Consider the following 17,724-nt stretch of genomic DNA (forward strand, 5'->3'; position numbering starts at 1 on the left):
CGGTTTATTCTTGAACGGTTTAAATTCGGTTCAGGTTATAAACGGTTCGGTTAGTAAACGATTCGGTGCAAACGGGTTGCGGTTTGTTAACGGTTCGGTGTAAACGATTTTTAACCCGGTTTAAATTCGGTCCGGGTTGTAAACGGTCCGGGTAGTAAACGGTTCGGTGCAAACGGGTTGCGGTTTGTTAACGGTTCGGTGTAAACGGTTTTTAACCCGGTTTAAATTTGGTTCGGGTTGTAAACGGTTCGGTGCAGACGGGTTGCGGTTTGTTAACGGTTCGGTGTAAATGGTTTTTAACCCGTTTTAAATTCGGTTCGGTTTGTAAACGGTGCGGGTTGTAAAAATTCCAGGTAGTAAACGGTTCGGTGCAGACGGGTTGCGGTTTGTTAACGGTTCGGTGTAAATGGTTATTATCCCGGTTCAAACAGTTTCAGGTTGGAAACGGTTCGGTTGTTTTTTGGTTTAGTTTTATTTTAGTTCGGTTATAACTGGTTCGGTTCGTTCACGGGTTTGGTTCTTCTACGATTTAACATTATTTAGATCGGTTTTATTTCAGATTTACTAAATTACGGTTCGAGTCTGTTTTTGATTTCAAAAAATTTTGTACTACTTTCTAACTTTTTGCTAGTTAACAAGTTTTATATCAAGCCGAGACTTCATCACTTCATATTGAGGCATCATATTATATGCAAATTCTCATTAATTTTATAAATACATATCATGTTATGATTTAAGTTTAGCTATACTGATCTTACTAGTTTATTATGAAGTAGATTATAAAAGTTTAGTGCATTAATGTATTATTGTTTTACTATCAGATTATTATCTGCTTCTGATTTGATCATTTAGTTAATAGTGTCATAATCATGATTTGATGAGTTGTTGTGACATCGAAATTTGCAATTTGGTATTCGATACTTAATTAGTCAACAAGACTGATAATTAAGACTCGTTTATCATTATATATTTGCATAAAGTTATACATGAAGATATTACAGAGTAGTTTGATTTGTATAATGAAAGAAAACATTAATGAAGAAGAAGGTAATGTTGATTCCTTCAATCGATTATACAGATACATAACATATAACCATCTCATATTCTCATAGTTAGATATTATTAGTATAAAGGGATGAGAAACATAAGATTATTATATTTTTGTATATCCTTTACTGGTTTACCCTTAAGGCTTAAGTCACTAATTAGTAATTAGTAATTACTTAATTAGACTAACAAGTTAATCAGAAAGAGTAACTTTTAACTTGAGTCTAGTAGATCAAATACTGAAATGGTATTAGTATATTACCGAGTATGATAGTCTAGTACGCTGCTAATCTGTTATGCAGCTATGCTAAATTGACAATTGCTCATATAGTCATATTAGTCAATCACTCATGTAGACATAACTCATATCTAATTAAGTAATTTGTATTTATGTACTAATCTACTAGTCAACTATATCATTTATAAGTTTACACGATTACAAGTGTATTGCTTATAGGTACAGCTAAACTGATATAAATATAACCATATAACAAATCCGTAGTACTTCTAACTCTCTAAGATATGACATCATTATTTATTGAACAATTTTCGATTTTTTATTAATCGCAACGCCTAGAAATTACACGCTAACCGATTCACATTTTATAATTTAAAGAACTTAATATTTTAATGTGTGTGTTAAAAAAAATTATAAAAGCTGATATTATGAAGGTGAATATCGTTTTATCGGGATCCGAGAAATGTAATTAGTTTTTTTTTAAGTCATGTAATTAATTAATTGTATAAAAGTTTGTTTAATGTTATTAAAATAAAATTAAAAATTTTGATTTTTACAAAGTGGAAAATTAATTTCATTTTTTTGGTTGACAATTTCAACAAAATATGGTGGGAAATTTCCCTCCAAAAACCAAAAGGAAAAACACATTTTAGATTTAGAATTTAGATATTTTGATTCTTTAATAATTAAATAAACATGTGGTTCATATATTATGCAAAAGAGAAAAAAAAAAAAAAAAGTGAAACGTGAAACTGTGAAAGACTGAAAGGCAATTAGGTTCTTCATTCATCCTCTTCATTCATCCTCTTCATTCCACAGCATTCACCGTTCTTCTTCTTCATCCTCAAATCGAAGCGTTGAATCCTCACTCATTCTCAAGTTCTCAACTCTCAAGCTCTGAACTCTTAGCCTTCAATAGCTCAAAGGTAAATTTTAGTTAATTGTTTTTGTTTTCGTTTCGTTTTTTTCGATTTTTTTTTCGATCTCTCCATTCTCGTTTTTTTTTTTCATTCTCCAGTTCTCCATCTTCAAATCTTCCTCTCCTTCAAGCCGTCACTGCTCAAAGGTAATTTTATGTTAATTTTTTTGTTTTCATTTCGGTTTTATGTTGCTGATTCGTTGTTTGCAGGATTTGCATGTCTTTATTTTTTGATTTTTACTTCTGATTTGTTCATATAATTTCATATAATTTCTGATTTGTTCATATAATTTCTGATTTTTTGATGTTGTTCATGTAATTTTTAATTTTATTGTTCTTGTTGTTCATTTAATTTCTGATTTTTTAATTTTATTGTTCTTGTTGTTCATTTTTTGTTATATCTATTTGTGAGGTGTTCTGGCCTTACCAGCTTTGGCTATGCTCAGTTCTGATCAGGGTTGTGGTTGTAGTACCATGAGCAACAATTGAGTTGATTTGGTTACCTTATTCATGCTCGTGGTTTCTTTTCGTATAATTAATTGTGCTTGGTTTTTTTCAGGCTGCTGTGTTGTTGCTGGTCTGCCTTTGTGACTGTTTGCTGTTTGTTGAGCATTTAAAATGTATGGCTTTGTCTATAATGCTCTATTAGTCTTCAAATATATTGAATGCTATCCTTTGTTCTATCAGCTGCATTGTTCTCTCATTAGTGTTTCTGTTTATGTGGGTTAATGCTGAATGCTAGCAGGATTTTTTGATTTAAGTTTGGGTTTTGTTTTATTGCAAAAGTGCAAGTGCATTCAGATAGGAGTTGTCTAATAGTGTTTAGTATATTTTAGGACTGAATTGTAGATGGACTACCTCAGCTTAGAGCATGTAGTACTAGCTAGGGTCTGTCCTGTGCTGCTGCTGTTCTAATGTCTGGCCAGATCTGCTAGATGTACAAGGCTAGATTGTAGGATCTGCTGGGTGTTTTCTGCCCTGTTCAGAGCAGAGTCTTTCTGGCCATGGTTTGTGCTGTCCTAGTTGATGTCTCTGCTGCAGGCTGGGTGCTGGGGTTGGTTGCTGCTGGTTTTCTAGGGTATTGTAGCTGTGGTTTTGCTGTCGTCTTGTGTTAGCTGGGCTGTGTTGTCTGTCTGTTGCTGGGCTAGGTTGCTGGTGTGCTTTGCTTGAAGCAAGCAGGTCCGGAGCTGCTGTGTTAATTTGCCTATTTTTTTTTATTTGCCCTTAATTTGCCTTTTTTTTCCACTTGATTTATACTGTTGTGTTTTTGTTTTTTCAGCAAATTTGTATTTTGCTAGTGTTTTAAAAATTGAGCACACAATAAGTAAAGCCCATATAGATCCTAAACTTGCACCCATGGCAAAAGTTATGCTTGAAAAGTTTGAGGGCTATTGGGATGAATATAGTTTGATCCTATCAATTGCTATTGTTCTTGATCCTCGTTATAAGCTTGTTCGAGTGATGAAGATGTTAAAAGTGCTTTATGTTGATGAGGCATGTGTTGAAAAGGCGAAGGTGATTAAAGATGCTCTTTTGGAGTTGTATAACTTTTATTCTTCTTTGTCTTCCGGTTTTACATCAAGTACAAATGCTCCACCCTCCATCCCAGCTGTTACCGAAAATTCAAATAGTCACTTGGATGATGATATATTCAAGGTAATCAATTTCTGATTATTGTGGTTTACAAAATTAATAATTTTATGTTTTAATTTTATTATTTAATAAAAGCATTTTGTTTGAACTTTTCTAGTATGTTGATAATGATGATGATGAGGAGGATGACACATCAAATCGGCCATCGATGGAGATTGATTCTTATTTGTGTACTCCTCGACAACCAATTTATGAAGGGCAGAAGTACGATGTTCTTAAGTATTGGGAATCTCAAAGTAGTGTGTACCCCATATTAGCTGTTATGGCTAGGGATGTTTTGGCCATTCCTATTACATCGGTAGCCTCAGAGTCTTCTTTTAGCATGGGTGGTCGTATTTTAAACAAGTATAGGAGTGCGCTTTTGCCTAAGAATGTTGAGGCGTTGGTGACCACACAAAATTGGTTACGTGGTTATGATTGTGATATTGAAGAAGACGTCCTTGAAATTGGTAAAGAAGTGATAGATGAAAGTTTTGCATCTAATTAAGAAGACATGGATGTTGTATTGTAGTGAACTAGTGATGCTTAATATATATTGTGTTGCTTCATTGCTAAAATGTTTTAATCTCATAGAACAAGTATTAATAGTTTTAGTCACATTACATATTGATATGTTGTTCCTTTTTTTATCTCGAGTTATTGGTTATTATTTATGTCCCGCTAAATATTCATCTTGACCTGCAACCGACTCACTTCGTAAATGATCTGCATCGACCCACACTGACCCACCCAATAACCACTCCTAGTAGTAAGTAGTTTGTAAACGGTTCGATTTATAAGGATTCGGTTCATAAACAGTTCGGTTTATAAATGGTTCAGTTTATAAACGGTCCGGTTTATAAACGGTTCGATTTGTAAACGGTTCGGTTTGTAAACGGTTCGGTTTGTAAACGGTTCGGTTTATAACGGTTCGGTTTATAACGGTTTTTATGCCAGTTTAAACGGTTTCGGGTTAGAAACGGTTCGGTTTATTTTCGGTTCGGTTTCCTTTCCAGTTCGGTTTAGATTTGGTTCGGTTCTAAAACGGTTTAACATTACTCGGATCGGTTCGGTTTCGGGTTTACTAAAATGCGGTTCGGGTCGGTCTTTGGTTTCAAAAAATCGGTTTTTAATCGGTTCGGTTCTCATTCGGATCGGTTTGAATCGGTTCGGTTTCACCGGTTCGGTTCGGTTTTTGACAGTGCTAGAGGTGATATATATTTTCAAAATGAACGAAAGTAAAGGAAGATAAATATAAATAAATAAAGCTGTTAATAAAGTTTTCAGAAGACACAAGATTCAGTGGTATTTCCTTTTTTTTTTCGCTTTTGTTTTTCTTTTCTTTCCTTTATTTTTTCCTTGAAGTTTTTATGGAATGGTGAGAAACTGAGAATGTGAGCTATTTTAAAGGAGGAGAGAGAAAGAGAGATGTTGGCAGTAGTCGGAGGAGAAGGTGCGATAATGGAGCAGGAATTTGATTCAAAGTTGAGGATTCAAGATGATTCATCCAATAATGGCGGCCGAGGCGCTGCCGGAGGTGGTCTTGGCGGTGTTCAAAGAAGTAAAAGCTTTCAATTTAGGGCTCCTCAGGAGAATTTCACCGTTGAAGATTTTGAATTAGGGAAGATCTATGGTGTTGGTTCATATTCTAAGGTTATGGTTCTTATTTTTAATTTTTATTTTTGGGTTATTTTATTGCTTTCAATTGATTATTTCATGTATATATATATATATATATATATATATATATATATATATATATATATATATATATATATATATATAAAATTTTGATGATTTCCAGTGACTTTTCCTAAAATGTGCATATTACATGCCTTGGCATTTGGGAAGGGTTGCTAGTTGTATGAGCTATTTGATTAGAGACTCTTGGCTCATAAAATTGGAAAAGTTTATGGGTGATATGATGGATAGAAATCATTTTGCATGCAAGCTTCTGGATGGTTAATGTAGTAATAGTTACTTGTAATTGTGCTTCTCTTTGTTTAAATAATCGATGATTGTCCATGGTTTCAAAATGCATCTAAAACTTAAGGGATCATTTGGTGATTGGCGAATGTGGTATTCTATTCAATTTTGAAGGGATTTTATGCGACGAGGTTATTTGAGGCGGTAAGGAGACTCGTGTATATCCAGTTTGCAGAGGTAGCTAGCGTATGTTTAGGATAGAAGCAATGACTTTGTAGTGATCTCATTAAAAGGAAACCTTGGCTAGATGTATTATTCTATGCTACATTGGTACTTGTACGAGTAATGTACAAATTTTGTGAATGGTCACTTCTTTATTTTTTTACCTCGTATTAATTTGCTTTGGGCTTTCCATATTGCAATAGAGTTTCATCACTTGCCTCCATATGATTGTGTATGTGATTTAGACCACTTAGCAAAACCCAATTGAACAGAAAATTCTTTCCTTATTTGTTTTTGGAAAGGGGCAAGGATGCGATGTACCAACAACACTCTAAATATTAAAGTGAACCTCTCTGGTTGACAATGGTTTAATTTTGTTGCTAATTCTGTAACTTTGTGTTCCTCCAGGATGTTATTATTTAAGGACTAAAATTCACGATACACCTAAAAAGTAAAATCTTTAAATTTGGACATGACTTGTTATGACAATTTTACAATGCTAATTCTGCCTTTTAAAATCTTAAAATTTGTTATGACAATCATTCATTAGTTGAAGATCCAATTTATAGTACTCTTTCCGTCATAGATTAGTCACGTTAGTCAAAGTAGAATCATTCATCAGTTTCAGTGCAGTATTTTATGCAAAACAACCTTCATATTTGATTGTGTGTTAGTTGATAATGGTGTCTTTATTTGTCATATTTAATGGGAAGTTGGCCATTGCTTTTTGAGGGGTTCGAGTGAGGCTCTTTATATTTGGAAAGAAGTAAGTAAAGTGGTCCCAATGCAAGTAAGAGAAATACTGAAAAGAAGTGGGTTCTTTCCTGTAATTGTGTTCCAACTTTGAAGGCATATTGGATAATTTTACAAGTAAAATGTTTCAGCTATGTTAATGTGGCTCATTGAAGTAAAGCACACTACCTCGGGTTGAAATTGCCCCACCTAGTATGAAAAAGGCACTTCATTGCACCGGCACAACTTAGGTACACGGCATACCTTTCTTTGTATGGGAACTCGCAACTTAGAGGCTGTATGGTTTAGTATTGATCTCTTAGGGTATTTGTTGCGGAAGCATCCATGAAGCTCGTAGGTTGAATTTAGATAAATTACCTAGTTTTGAATGGTGTTATTTATTTCCCAACACCAATATTTGGATGATTATCCCATTTTACGGGTTAGCTTAAGTGTATCTAGGTTACTTATGTGTCTCGACAAGAGCAAGGGTGAAATCAATGTTAATGTGCTTAGTTGTTAATGGATGGTCAAGTTTGGGCAACAATATCTTCTTTGCTTGTTGCTACAAATTATTTCAAGTTCATTCCACTAATAGATGAAATTTGAGTTCTAGAGCTTTCAGTTGATAGATCATAAGTCCGATTTGAGCAACAATGAAAAGTTATGAAAGTTTCAAGTTAACTTCAGTAGGCATATTAATCTTTGTTATAGCATCATTCTTCATCAAGCTTTGTGTGAAATTGAAGATTGAGAATCTTAATTTTCTTTTTCAAACTGTGTGAACACTTTGATGGAGGAGATTGAGGTACATTTTATGAATAACTTAAAATTCCAATGAAGACTTCTTCTCTTTCATGTTCTTACTCTTCCCATTATATACCAACTTCTCCCAATCCCCCCTGAAACCTGTATTTTAAGAGACTAGACTTAAAATTTTTTGATATGTTTGCCCTTAATTCAAATTACATTCTTAACAACCACTCTGTAAAATCTCTTTCTATCCTGAAGAATTCTAACTTAATAACCTTTTGTAGAGTTTCATTTTCTTAGAAAACTTTTGTCCAAAATCACAAGAATACTTCATCAATTTTGGTGGGCAGTGTATACGTGACATTGGATGATGGGTTTTATGGTTGAAGTATAGTAAAATGTGGGCTTAGGCTCTAACTTCATTCTTGAAGTGACTTGGATGAAGTTGAATTAAGACGTTTTTTAAATTTTAGAAGACAGACTAAAAGTTTGTTTGCAGGAAATCAAAATTTGAAAATTCATGACGATAACTACTGGTTTAATTTTCTTCTTAGTGCTATAGTCAATTGTGTGCGTGTATGTGTGCACGTTTCTACTCTTTTTGTCGGATAAAGTGTTGTAAGTGGGTTGTGTTTTTCTCTCTTTGGTGGCTTTGGTGTATTGCATTAGTTGTAAAGGATCATAGTGGGAACCCGGACAACTCCTGCCGTATGAGTCAGGCTATAAGAGAGTTTTTTTCCTGAATATTTGGTTGGACGTTCAGGATTTTGCACTTGTTAGAGGGATTTTTTTTTTTCAAGTTTTTATCTTGTAAATTATAGGATGGATGTATCTTGGCAGTCTTTACGTGCTTACATGCTTCCTCGATTAGAATTTTTTCTCACTAATTTGTGTGCTGTTTCTAATTCATACATGGATTTGCAGGTGGTGCGGGCAAGGAAGAAAGATACAGGGGTTATCTATGCCTTGAAGATTATGGATAAGAAGTTCATCACTAAGGAAAATAAAACTTCTTATGTGAAGTTGGAAAGAATAGTTCTTGATCAATTAGATCATCCTGGCATTGTGCGACTATTCTTTACTTTTCAGGATACTTTTTCTTTATGTAGGGTATTTTTGTCTATTCATTATCTTTCAGTAATGTGGCCCTTTCTCTCTCTCTTTTTTTTTTTCAAATCTTTGTTAAACTTGTTTCTTGGTGATGAAGATATGGCTCTTGAATCATGTGAAGGTGGGGAGCTTTTTGACCAGATAACCAGGGTAAGTATATGAATATGATATTCTGCTCAATTACTATCTTGGGTTTTTCAAGAAATTCTCTTATTTCAAGAGATAACCAAATACACTTACAAATTGATCAAGAAAACAGTAATGTCTGTACAATCTATCTTCGCTAAATGTCAGATCAACTTTTTATTTTTTCTCACTGTTTATGTGATATGGGTTACACTACGCCTTTTTCATTAGTTTCTTCCTATTCTACATTTCACCTCGCTCCATAAAATTATGGAAAAATTGCCCTGAATAATCCCAACTTTGCCTCGTCCGCCAATAATAATCCCTACTTTCGATTATTCACTATCAATCCCAACTTTATACCCTATTAATTTCTATTGCACCCAAATGACTTGAAACCGGTTGAACTGGTAAATTTTGCTGACTTGTGATTAGTTGCACACGTGTCGCAACCTGATTGGTTAAAATAAAAAAAAAAACAATTTTTTTTTTTAAAAACCACAACCACTTCCACCACCACCACCACCACCCTCAATCCCGTCGGAACCCTAACCCCAACCCTCAAGTCCATCGGCCAACCTCCGACTTCCACCAAAAACCTCCGACCATCCTCCACCACCCATCCCCGACCCTCGAAACCACCAACATAGTAGGTTTTCGTGGCTGATTGTCGGGGAAGGGGGGGGAGGGGGCAAAATTGAGGGTGGGGGAAGAGGAAGGGGTGGGATTCGAGGGAAGGGGGAGGACTGGGCGTGTTTTCCGGCAGCGGGAGAGGGGTTTTTGGGGGTGGGGGAAGGGAAGGGGTGGGTTTCGAGGGAAGGGGGAGGGCTGGGTGGCGGTTTTTGGTGGTAGGGGAAGGGAAGGGGTGGGTTTCAAGGGAAGGGGGAGGGCTGGGTGGCGGTTTTCGGGGGAGGGGTTTTTGGGGGTGGGGGAAGGGAAGGGGTGAGTTTCGAGGGAAGGGGAGGGCTGGGCGACGGTTTCCGGCAGTAAGGGAGGGGTTTTCGCCTTTTCGGGGGTGGGGGAAGTTGGGATTAATGGTGGCAATTTTTCCCAAAGTTATTTATATTCCATATTTGCCAAAGAAATATTATAATTTTACCCCAATTTATTTAACTTCGTGATTCTAGCTTTCTGATTAGGAGGAGGGCGGTTATGGGTGGGGGGGGTGTGGTGGGGAGAGTTACCTTTGATATTTACATATTTTGGCTTCAAAATAAAAAAAAGGAAGCCAAACAACTCTTTAATTTTAACTTGTATTAATTCGTTACTTCCCTTTAATTGTGTCACAAATTTAGAAAATTGCAGAGATAATTCTTTATGGACTAAATGACAGGCATTAAATTAATAGAGGTATAAACTTTTTTTTTTCTTCATTTTGTTTTTTTCTTGGTGAAGTATTCCCGGGAAGAGTTAGGTTAGCTTGAAATGGGGGTGCTCTCCAACACTTGCCACTTCATTCGTTGTGCGAATCTGAGATTCTGAGAACCTAATCAGTTAGAATAGTTAATTTGAAACATATATGCAGAAAGGATTACAGTCACTATAATCATATAATGCAGCAAGAGTACTATAATAATTCAATTCCAGTAGTAGAAATTACAGTAAATTTGTAATGATTTCGTAATTGGAAATTAACATTATTATGACTATAAGAGTACCATTGATGTTTGTAATTACTGAAGCTTTTGTTACTTCCCACGTCCTGACATTAATTTCAACTGTAATCTGCCACAGTTATAAGTTTGGGTAAAATATGTTAATATGCTTTTTTCGCATCAATGAATTACTCTGTATTTGTAAATGTCTCTCGTATGTGATTAATATCACTGTATGCAGAAAGGTCGTTTGTCCGAGGCTGAAGCTCGCTTTTATGCTGCAGAAGTTGTGGACGCACTGGAGTATATACATGGTTTGGGTTTGATACATCGTGACATTAAGGTAAACTCTTGGCTAGCTGATTTTCTCAATGCTTTCCAAGTGTATAGATATAATTCCGTGTAATGTTTACTTCATTAATGTTCTTATATTTTGCAGCCAGAGAACTTGCTGCTTACCTCAGATGGTCACATTAAGATTGCTGATTTTGGCAGTGTGAAACCTATGCAAGATAGCAGCATAACAGTCCTTCCAAATGCTGCATCAGGTACATCTATTGTAGATTTTGGATAGTTAAGTTTGGTCATAGGCTAAATTTTGTTCTTTTATGAATAAACCAGATGACAAAGCTTGCACTTTTGTGGGAACGGCCGCATATGTCCCTCCAGAAGTCCTAAATTCTTCACCTGCAACATTTGGGTATGTGGATAACATGTTGATGAACAAGGGAAAAGCAAGTTTGTGGAATGGACTTAGAAGCAACTTCTTGCAACTGTTGGTTTCCTTGTAAAAAGAGCCATCTATCAAATATATCAATTGTTTTCCCATGTGTCAACAATTTAAATCTTTGTTGATTCATTTCTGTTATCGATTTTCATGCAGTTTGTTCCTTTCCTGAAACAGAAACGATCTTTGGGCGCTTGGTTGCACCTTGTATCAGATGCTTTCAGGGACATCTCCATTCAAAGATGCAAGTGAGTGGTTGATTTTCCAAAAAATTATCGCAAGAGAGCTTAAGCTTCCAGATTATTTTTCAGAGGAGGCGAAGGACCTCATTGATCGTTTATTGGTAAGGCCGTTATCAATTAGTTTGTTTTTGCATGTGGATCTATATTATGTTTCTAGATAACTTTAAGTTATAGATTGGTCTGAGCTGATAAGGTATCACTATAGAGACTGAGCAAAAATTAGTTAGCCTAGATCAAATATTGGGAATGGATCTCAATTTTAATTTTCTCATTGCTTAGAATGCAGCATCTCAATTTTACTTAGCCTAGAATGTAGCATCTAGCATGATCACATTTTTTAATTATGAGCTTGCGCTCAAGGTTCTGAGCTACTTAAAAGCTTGGTTTATGTCCCTAAATGTGTTCTAGAGCTTCTCCACTGTAGGGTAAAACTTTTCCCACTCAATTGAGAGGGCATTTGTGAATGTGAGGGCATGGCTCATGTTGCACCTGCTGTGGAAGCTTAATATTGGGTGTAATAAATTTTGAGACTATAACTAGCACCTAGTAAGTCAATAATCCCAAAGTAATACACCTTTCCTTTTCAAGCTAATGGATATTGTACCATGGTGAATATAATATCACTAGATAAATGTACTCGCATCACGTGAGCCAGTACAAAGAAGTAAACACCATGATTCTTGTGTCCATGAATTATTGCATAGACTCAACACTTGGGTGTTTGTCATGTTGTATGTGAGCTTGTTTTTACAAAATGACCCTAGACATGCCTAGGCACAAGGCTCACCTAGGAGCACTCTGCACTGTAACATGCAACCCCATACAGAAGGTGTGCGCTTCAGTTCTCCTTTACCAGGGCACAAGGCGCAGTGCTTGGGATGCTTTATGTTTTGAGGCGAGAGAAGAGGAGATCTGAGTCACTAAATAAAAAAAATAAATAAAGATTTCAAATTAATCTTATTCATTCTTAAGGATGCAAATTTGAGCAATGACCCTCAATAAATTGTAGGAATTTATTTCAATTTAACCCCCAACCAAAAGCCCTTGTCATAGTAGACGTATTAACATTAAATTGTATTACTACGTATTATTTTTATCCTTTTGTTAAGAGTTAAGACTACTTGATTCATATTCCCATAATAAACAGAAAGAAGAAGACTACATAGCATGTGTCAATTAAATAGGATAACCTCTATGCTAACTGTTTCATTTGTGAATAATGATATAATTTATAATTTGTCCACTTGAAGATCAAACAGATATATTTCTGAAGATTCGATTCATAGATACATTTTGCATATCTATAATATTATTAAAACTCATGGGAACAACATGCTAACAACATGTGTCACCCATATGCCTTATGTGCACTGCATGTCATCCTATGTGTCATCCCTCCTCTTTCACCATATTAAATTGTATTAATGTTGAGTCTTTTTAACAAAAACTCTTCATTGATTTAACTTTAATGCTATATAATTGTGTTTAATTTAATTGAAATTTTTTTCATATTGACCTCTTATTACATTTTCATTTAGTTATTAATATTGTTCAACATTAACTTTTCTAAATTAATTTAATCAAACTTATAATTTATGATGATCGGGGGCATCGCCCCGGTCAATAACTAGTTGTATGCCTATATCTTCTTCAGTTCAAGCCCCTTCCACTTTTCACTTTACCATCTTCTCTCTGACAAAACCTATATCTCCTTGGTCGGCTGGCACCAACTCTGAGCCAATTTAAACTATAACGGGCTTCTGCAATCAATCAATACATAACTCATAGATACCCCAAAATCCATTTTGTATCACAGAGAAACCTATACAATTCACCAGCCACATAAAGCTTGCAGTAGCATGAAAACCAAGGAAAGCATAAAGCAGCCATTTTTTCTATGATAATACTAATTTATGCTAGATCAACATCAGTCACGGAAATATTGCTCTTTCATGATGGTGTTAGCCACTACTCATACATTTTATCTCTGTGAAACGTCAAGGGTAATGACAATTGCTTGGATAAGGATAGAATGATGTGAAACAAGAAAGCTAACTTCTCTCTATGTACGTCAAAAGTTCTACCAAAGCATTATTTTGGAATATTATGCCAATCTGTATGGAGTAAATCATCCAGTCTTTCTCTTTTTACAGAACATATGGCCCCTGTTTCTTTTTGTTATTGATGCTCTCTACTTTGTCTAAACCTTTTTTGTTGGTTAAATAGCATAAGGGGGGTTTGTCATCATTTTTATTCCTGTGTGAGAGGTTTTATATTCATGCTACCTTTGTTACTATACTATAGATTTCAATAATCAAACAAATAACTCCAAAAATATACTGAGTAATCTGCTACACATTTATAAAAATAACCAATTTATATTCATAAAGTATAAAATTCAAAGTAATGAGTGTACGGTACAACTAATATACCTCTAAACGGTACAATTCAAAGTAGAAATGAACATTAATTCATAGACAATTTTTAATGCAGATCTTATAATTGATAATTGCTTAGCAAAATTATCTTTATACAATAAGTTGAGCTTTATAATTAGGCTAATCTTATAAATAAGTTCATAACTATCAAAGAGGAAGATGGAGTCGCCCCACCATCATCGGCAATCTATCGGGGCGGAAACAACAACATCAACCTCTCGCTGCTAGCTAAGGATGATTGTCGCGGTTGAGAGAAGTCACTGCTAGGAATGCTAGCTGGTGTAGATATTCGTCCAGTAGCCGCTAAGGTTAGGGTATAAGGGTAAAGAGAGAAAATTAGGGGGAGAGTGTGTTTGTACTAGGTTTAGTTTGGGCTTTTGTACTATTCACACAATCGCCTTTGACCGACTATTTGTATGGGTTCTAGTTAGATTCGTCTCTATATCTACTTTTCAAATATCAAGTTTTTTTTTTTTTTTTTTTTATAATTGTTACTAATGTATAGTTAAAGATACTAAGGACCAAATTATTACATTGGCAAGCATGAAAAAAATGGTGCATTTTATATCTTAGTGAGAGACATTAAAAATTGTAATAAGTTGCCATGTATAAATTACTACGTTATGCATTTATGATTTGATGTGAGGTAATCACCAAGACTTCAAATTTCATACAATTTACCACCTTCCTTAGATTTTTGGTTTTAAAGAAAACCAATGAATTACACTTTGTTTGGAAAGAAGAAAATGGAAAGAAAAGACGAGAAGAAAAAGGGAGAAATTTCTTTTCTTAGGGTAAAAGATTGGGGGAAGGAAGGGGAAGGAGAGGGAGGGATCCTCTCTTTATAAGCGTAATCCCTCCAAAATCGGAGGAGATTTGGAGGGACAATGGGGCTTACCTTTTCCTTCCTCTTTCCCTCCCCCTCTTTTCCTTCCTTTTTTGTTATTCAAACAAAGTGTTAATAAATAAAAAAAAGTGTAAAACTTGTCTCCACAATTATCAACTTTGACGAGTACAAGGTTATCTTAACTAATCTCTTAAATAATTAGGTTAAAAATTGATTAATTACATAAATTAAGTTGTTTCCCACAAATAAACGATGAATGTAGATGCAGTAGGAGAGAAAAAAATCTCGATCATTTCATAAATAATCAGAAGGTTTCATACAAGCTTTCTTCTCCAGTTTTCCCTATATATAGGGTGACTACTACTACTCTAGGGTTCCCTAAGAATCTTCTTTTATGGACCCGTAGATTACAAAATGAAAGATTAAGATTATTTCATTTTAAAACAGTATATATATGTTTCTGTTAAGTTGCATGCTGTGCAAGTTTTGCACAAGTGTTCATGGAAGTCGTGCTCCTGTATCATTGAATCTGTTCCTATGTTGCATGACCGTGCAAGTTTTGCACGAGTGGTTGTACAACATGTGAAATGGAAATTTGCTCATTTTGCACAAGCCTGCTAATCTGCACGACTGGTCGCACCACTTGCAGTTTCAGCTGTTCAACTTGAAAATTTCAAAACTTCTTCATCTGATGCTCAAAATAGGCTAATGACCTATTTATGGAATGCTCTTGATCTTAACTTTCATCACCATGTAGAATCAACTTAAATTGTTTTGTAACAAAGAAGATATTGCAGTCCTAAGTTGTCCCATTCACTAAGAAGCACATACATTTTGTTTTCCTTTCTATTCTATGTCCAACCATCAAATGAATCTCAAGACACAAGGATAATCTTTATTCACCTAAGCCATGTCATGTAATAGGACTGTAGGAGTCATCCAAATAGGTGTTCTGGACAAAATAAACTATTTTAAAGCCAGTTCAAACCTTATTCAATTCTTGGACTTTATGGATGCTCTCGCATCAGGAATGCAGGGATTATATTCGTTTAATTTATGTTCCATACGAAACTTTTTATCTCTTACTTTTAGAGCTCTAGCCTATGGCTATGCAAGTGGGAGGAAGCTATCAGCAATATTTGTTTGTTATAGGACAAGTAATTGTGTTCGTTATAGTCTATTATTTCTGGCATTAAAACATAAAAAATCAATGATTTTCTAATTTTTATTTTAATATCACTAAGAGGATTGTTTTGTGAAGAAATGAATAGTAAGAATGAAAGTGGCTTAAGTTATGCTCTTAAATATTGCCAAGTTGGGATTTGGAAAGGGGCAGAGGGATTAATATGCAAACTGCTCATAGGCTCATAGCTTCCGTATAAATGTATGGATCTCTATATATATGTTCTTGATGGTGTTAATTTGCAGTCCGTAGATCCTAGCAAAAGACCTGGTGCTGGACCAGAGGGATATGCTGCATTAAAAAATCATCCTTTTTTCCGTGGAGTTGACTGGGCTAACTTGAGAGACATTCCCTCTCCAAAACTTGTCAGGGAACCTACGGTAACATTCCTCATCACCATTCAGTTTCCAATCTTTTTGGCTGTTGATGTTCTGCCAGAGTTTCCTTACTCGATGATTTCTCTTTGCACCATGTAGGGTAATTATGGCGGTGTCGACAATTCACAGGATCCTTGGAATTGCACACATATTGGAGATAGTGCTGTAAAGCAAATTGATGTGAATGGTGGTACCTCATCATTTACAGAAGGAGCGGGTCACGTAACAAGGCTTGCATCAATTGACTCTTTCGATTCAAAATGGTGGGAACTCTTTTGTGCACACAATTGTTCCTTTTCTTTTACTTGTGGACTCTGGTTTGATTTATCTGAGTCCTTGCTATCTTGTTTCTAGTATCTCTAGCTTGCTAAAGTTGCCATGCAATCAGACTGTTTTGTTTAAGCTGCTTTAATTTCATAGTACGCTTGTATTGACAGGCAACAATTCTTGGAACCTGGTGAATCTGTTCTCATGATCTCTATGGTGAAGAAAATGCAGAAGTTGTCTAGCAAGAAGGTGCAGCTTATTCTTACCAACAAACCAAAGTTGATCTACGTGGACCCGTCAAAACTGGTAGTGAAGGGGAACATAATTTGGTCTGATAATCAGAATGATCTTAATGTCCAAGTTTCTAGTCCCTCTCACTTTAAGATATGCACTGTGAGTGTTTCTTGTATCAAATTTGGGGATGTGCAATGTACATGAATAAGTTTGTTCTTCAAAGGATTAATCTGATTCATGTTATTTGAAGTCCTTATGCCCTATTATGTAGCACTCTTCCCCATTTTTATATTTAATCAACTACATTGTTCTTTTACACTTGACATTCACATACATTGCTCGTCATTTTTTCCTTCTTTTTTTTGTTTCAGCCCAAGAAGGTTATGTCATTTGAAGATCCCAAGCAGAGAGCGTGGCAGTGGAAGAAAGCCATTGAAGGGCTTCAGAACCGTTGATTTTTTTTATTTTTTATTTTTTATTTTTTTTTTTAACAGCGATACTTTTTTGTTACTTCTGAATATAGTGTAATTGAAAATTCACAGAAATCTGGGGATTTCAAGAAAGATTTTAGTTGAATAGAAAGTTATCACATTGCAGGATTTGGTAGTCTCAAGGCATAATGCCGATGCCCGACTCACCAATATATATATTTTTTGCTTTTGAGGCAATTGTAGCATAATTCAACAAATTTTCGTTCTTTTTTTATTTTAACAATTGTTGCCTCTCCCCCCCCCCCCCCCGTCTCCCTCCCCTCCACCCACCACCCACACACACACACAAAAAAGAAAAAAAAAAGAAAAAAAAAAAGAAAAGAGAGAGAGAGAAGAAAGTAGGAAAAATTCACTTTAATAATCTCAACTTTGAGAGATTAACTTTGATTAATCTCAATTTTACTTTCGATTATTATCTAGTAATCTAAACTTTTCCCCTTACTCTTAAAAAAAAAAAAAGGAAAAAGGAAGAGAAAGTAGGAAAAATTCACTTTAATAACCTATAATTAAAGAGATTAACTTTGAATAATCTCAGCTTTACTTTCGATTATTATCTAATAATCTGAACTTTTATTCCAAAAAAAAAAAACATCTAATTTGATACGTGTTTCTTCTACC

The 17,724-nt window shown here is 35.1% G+C and overlaps 1 protein-coding gene across 4 annotated transcripts; it reads left to right on the forward strand.

The window, feature by feature from the left end:
- The first annotated feature begins 5,075 nt into the window (after window positions 1–5,075).
- Window positions 5,076–17,295, forward strand: LOC110726022 (3-phosphoinositide-dependent protein kinase 2-like). Of its 4 annotated transcripts, none has more exons than XM_021905492.1 (11): window positions 5,076–5,141; window positions 5,247–5,489; window positions 8,394–8,729; window positions 10,542–10,643; window positions 10,740–10,848; window positions 10,922–11,075; window positions 11,205–11,370; window positions 15,983–16,117; window positions 16,214–16,377; window positions 16,552–16,774; window positions 16,987–17,295. In XM_021905492.1, exons 2-11 carry the CDS (start codon window positions 5,265–5,267, stop codon window positions 17,068–17,070), a joined length of 1,698 nt encoding a protein of 565 aa, XP_021761184.1. In that variant the 5' UTR covers window positions 5,076–5,141; window positions 5,247–5,264; the 3' UTR covers window positions 17,071–17,295. The 4 variants fall into 4 exon arrangements, with proteins under 4 accessions (XP_021761184.1, XP_021761187.1, XP_021761188.1 ...); XM_021905495.1 differs by lacking the exon at window positions 5,076–5,141 and having other exon boundaries at window positions 5,148–5,489; window positions 8,394–8,574; window positions 8,677–8,729; XM_021905496.1 differs by lacking the exon at window positions 5,076–5,141 and having other exon boundaries at window positions 5,148–5,489; window positions 8,394–8,574; window positions 8,677–8,729; window positions 10,922–11,000.
- Window positions 17,296–17,724: the final 429 nt, after the last annotated feature.

The sequence above is a fragment of the Chenopodium quinoa genome, unplaced genomic scaffold, assembly GCF_001683475.1.
Source record: "Chenopodium quinoa cultivar QQ74 unplaced genomic scaffold, ASM168347v1, whole genome shotgun sequence".
NCBI classification, from domain to species: domain Eukaryota; kingdom Viridiplantae; phylum Streptophyta; class Magnoliopsida; order Caryophyllales; family Amaranthaceae; genus Chenopodium; species Chenopodium quinoa.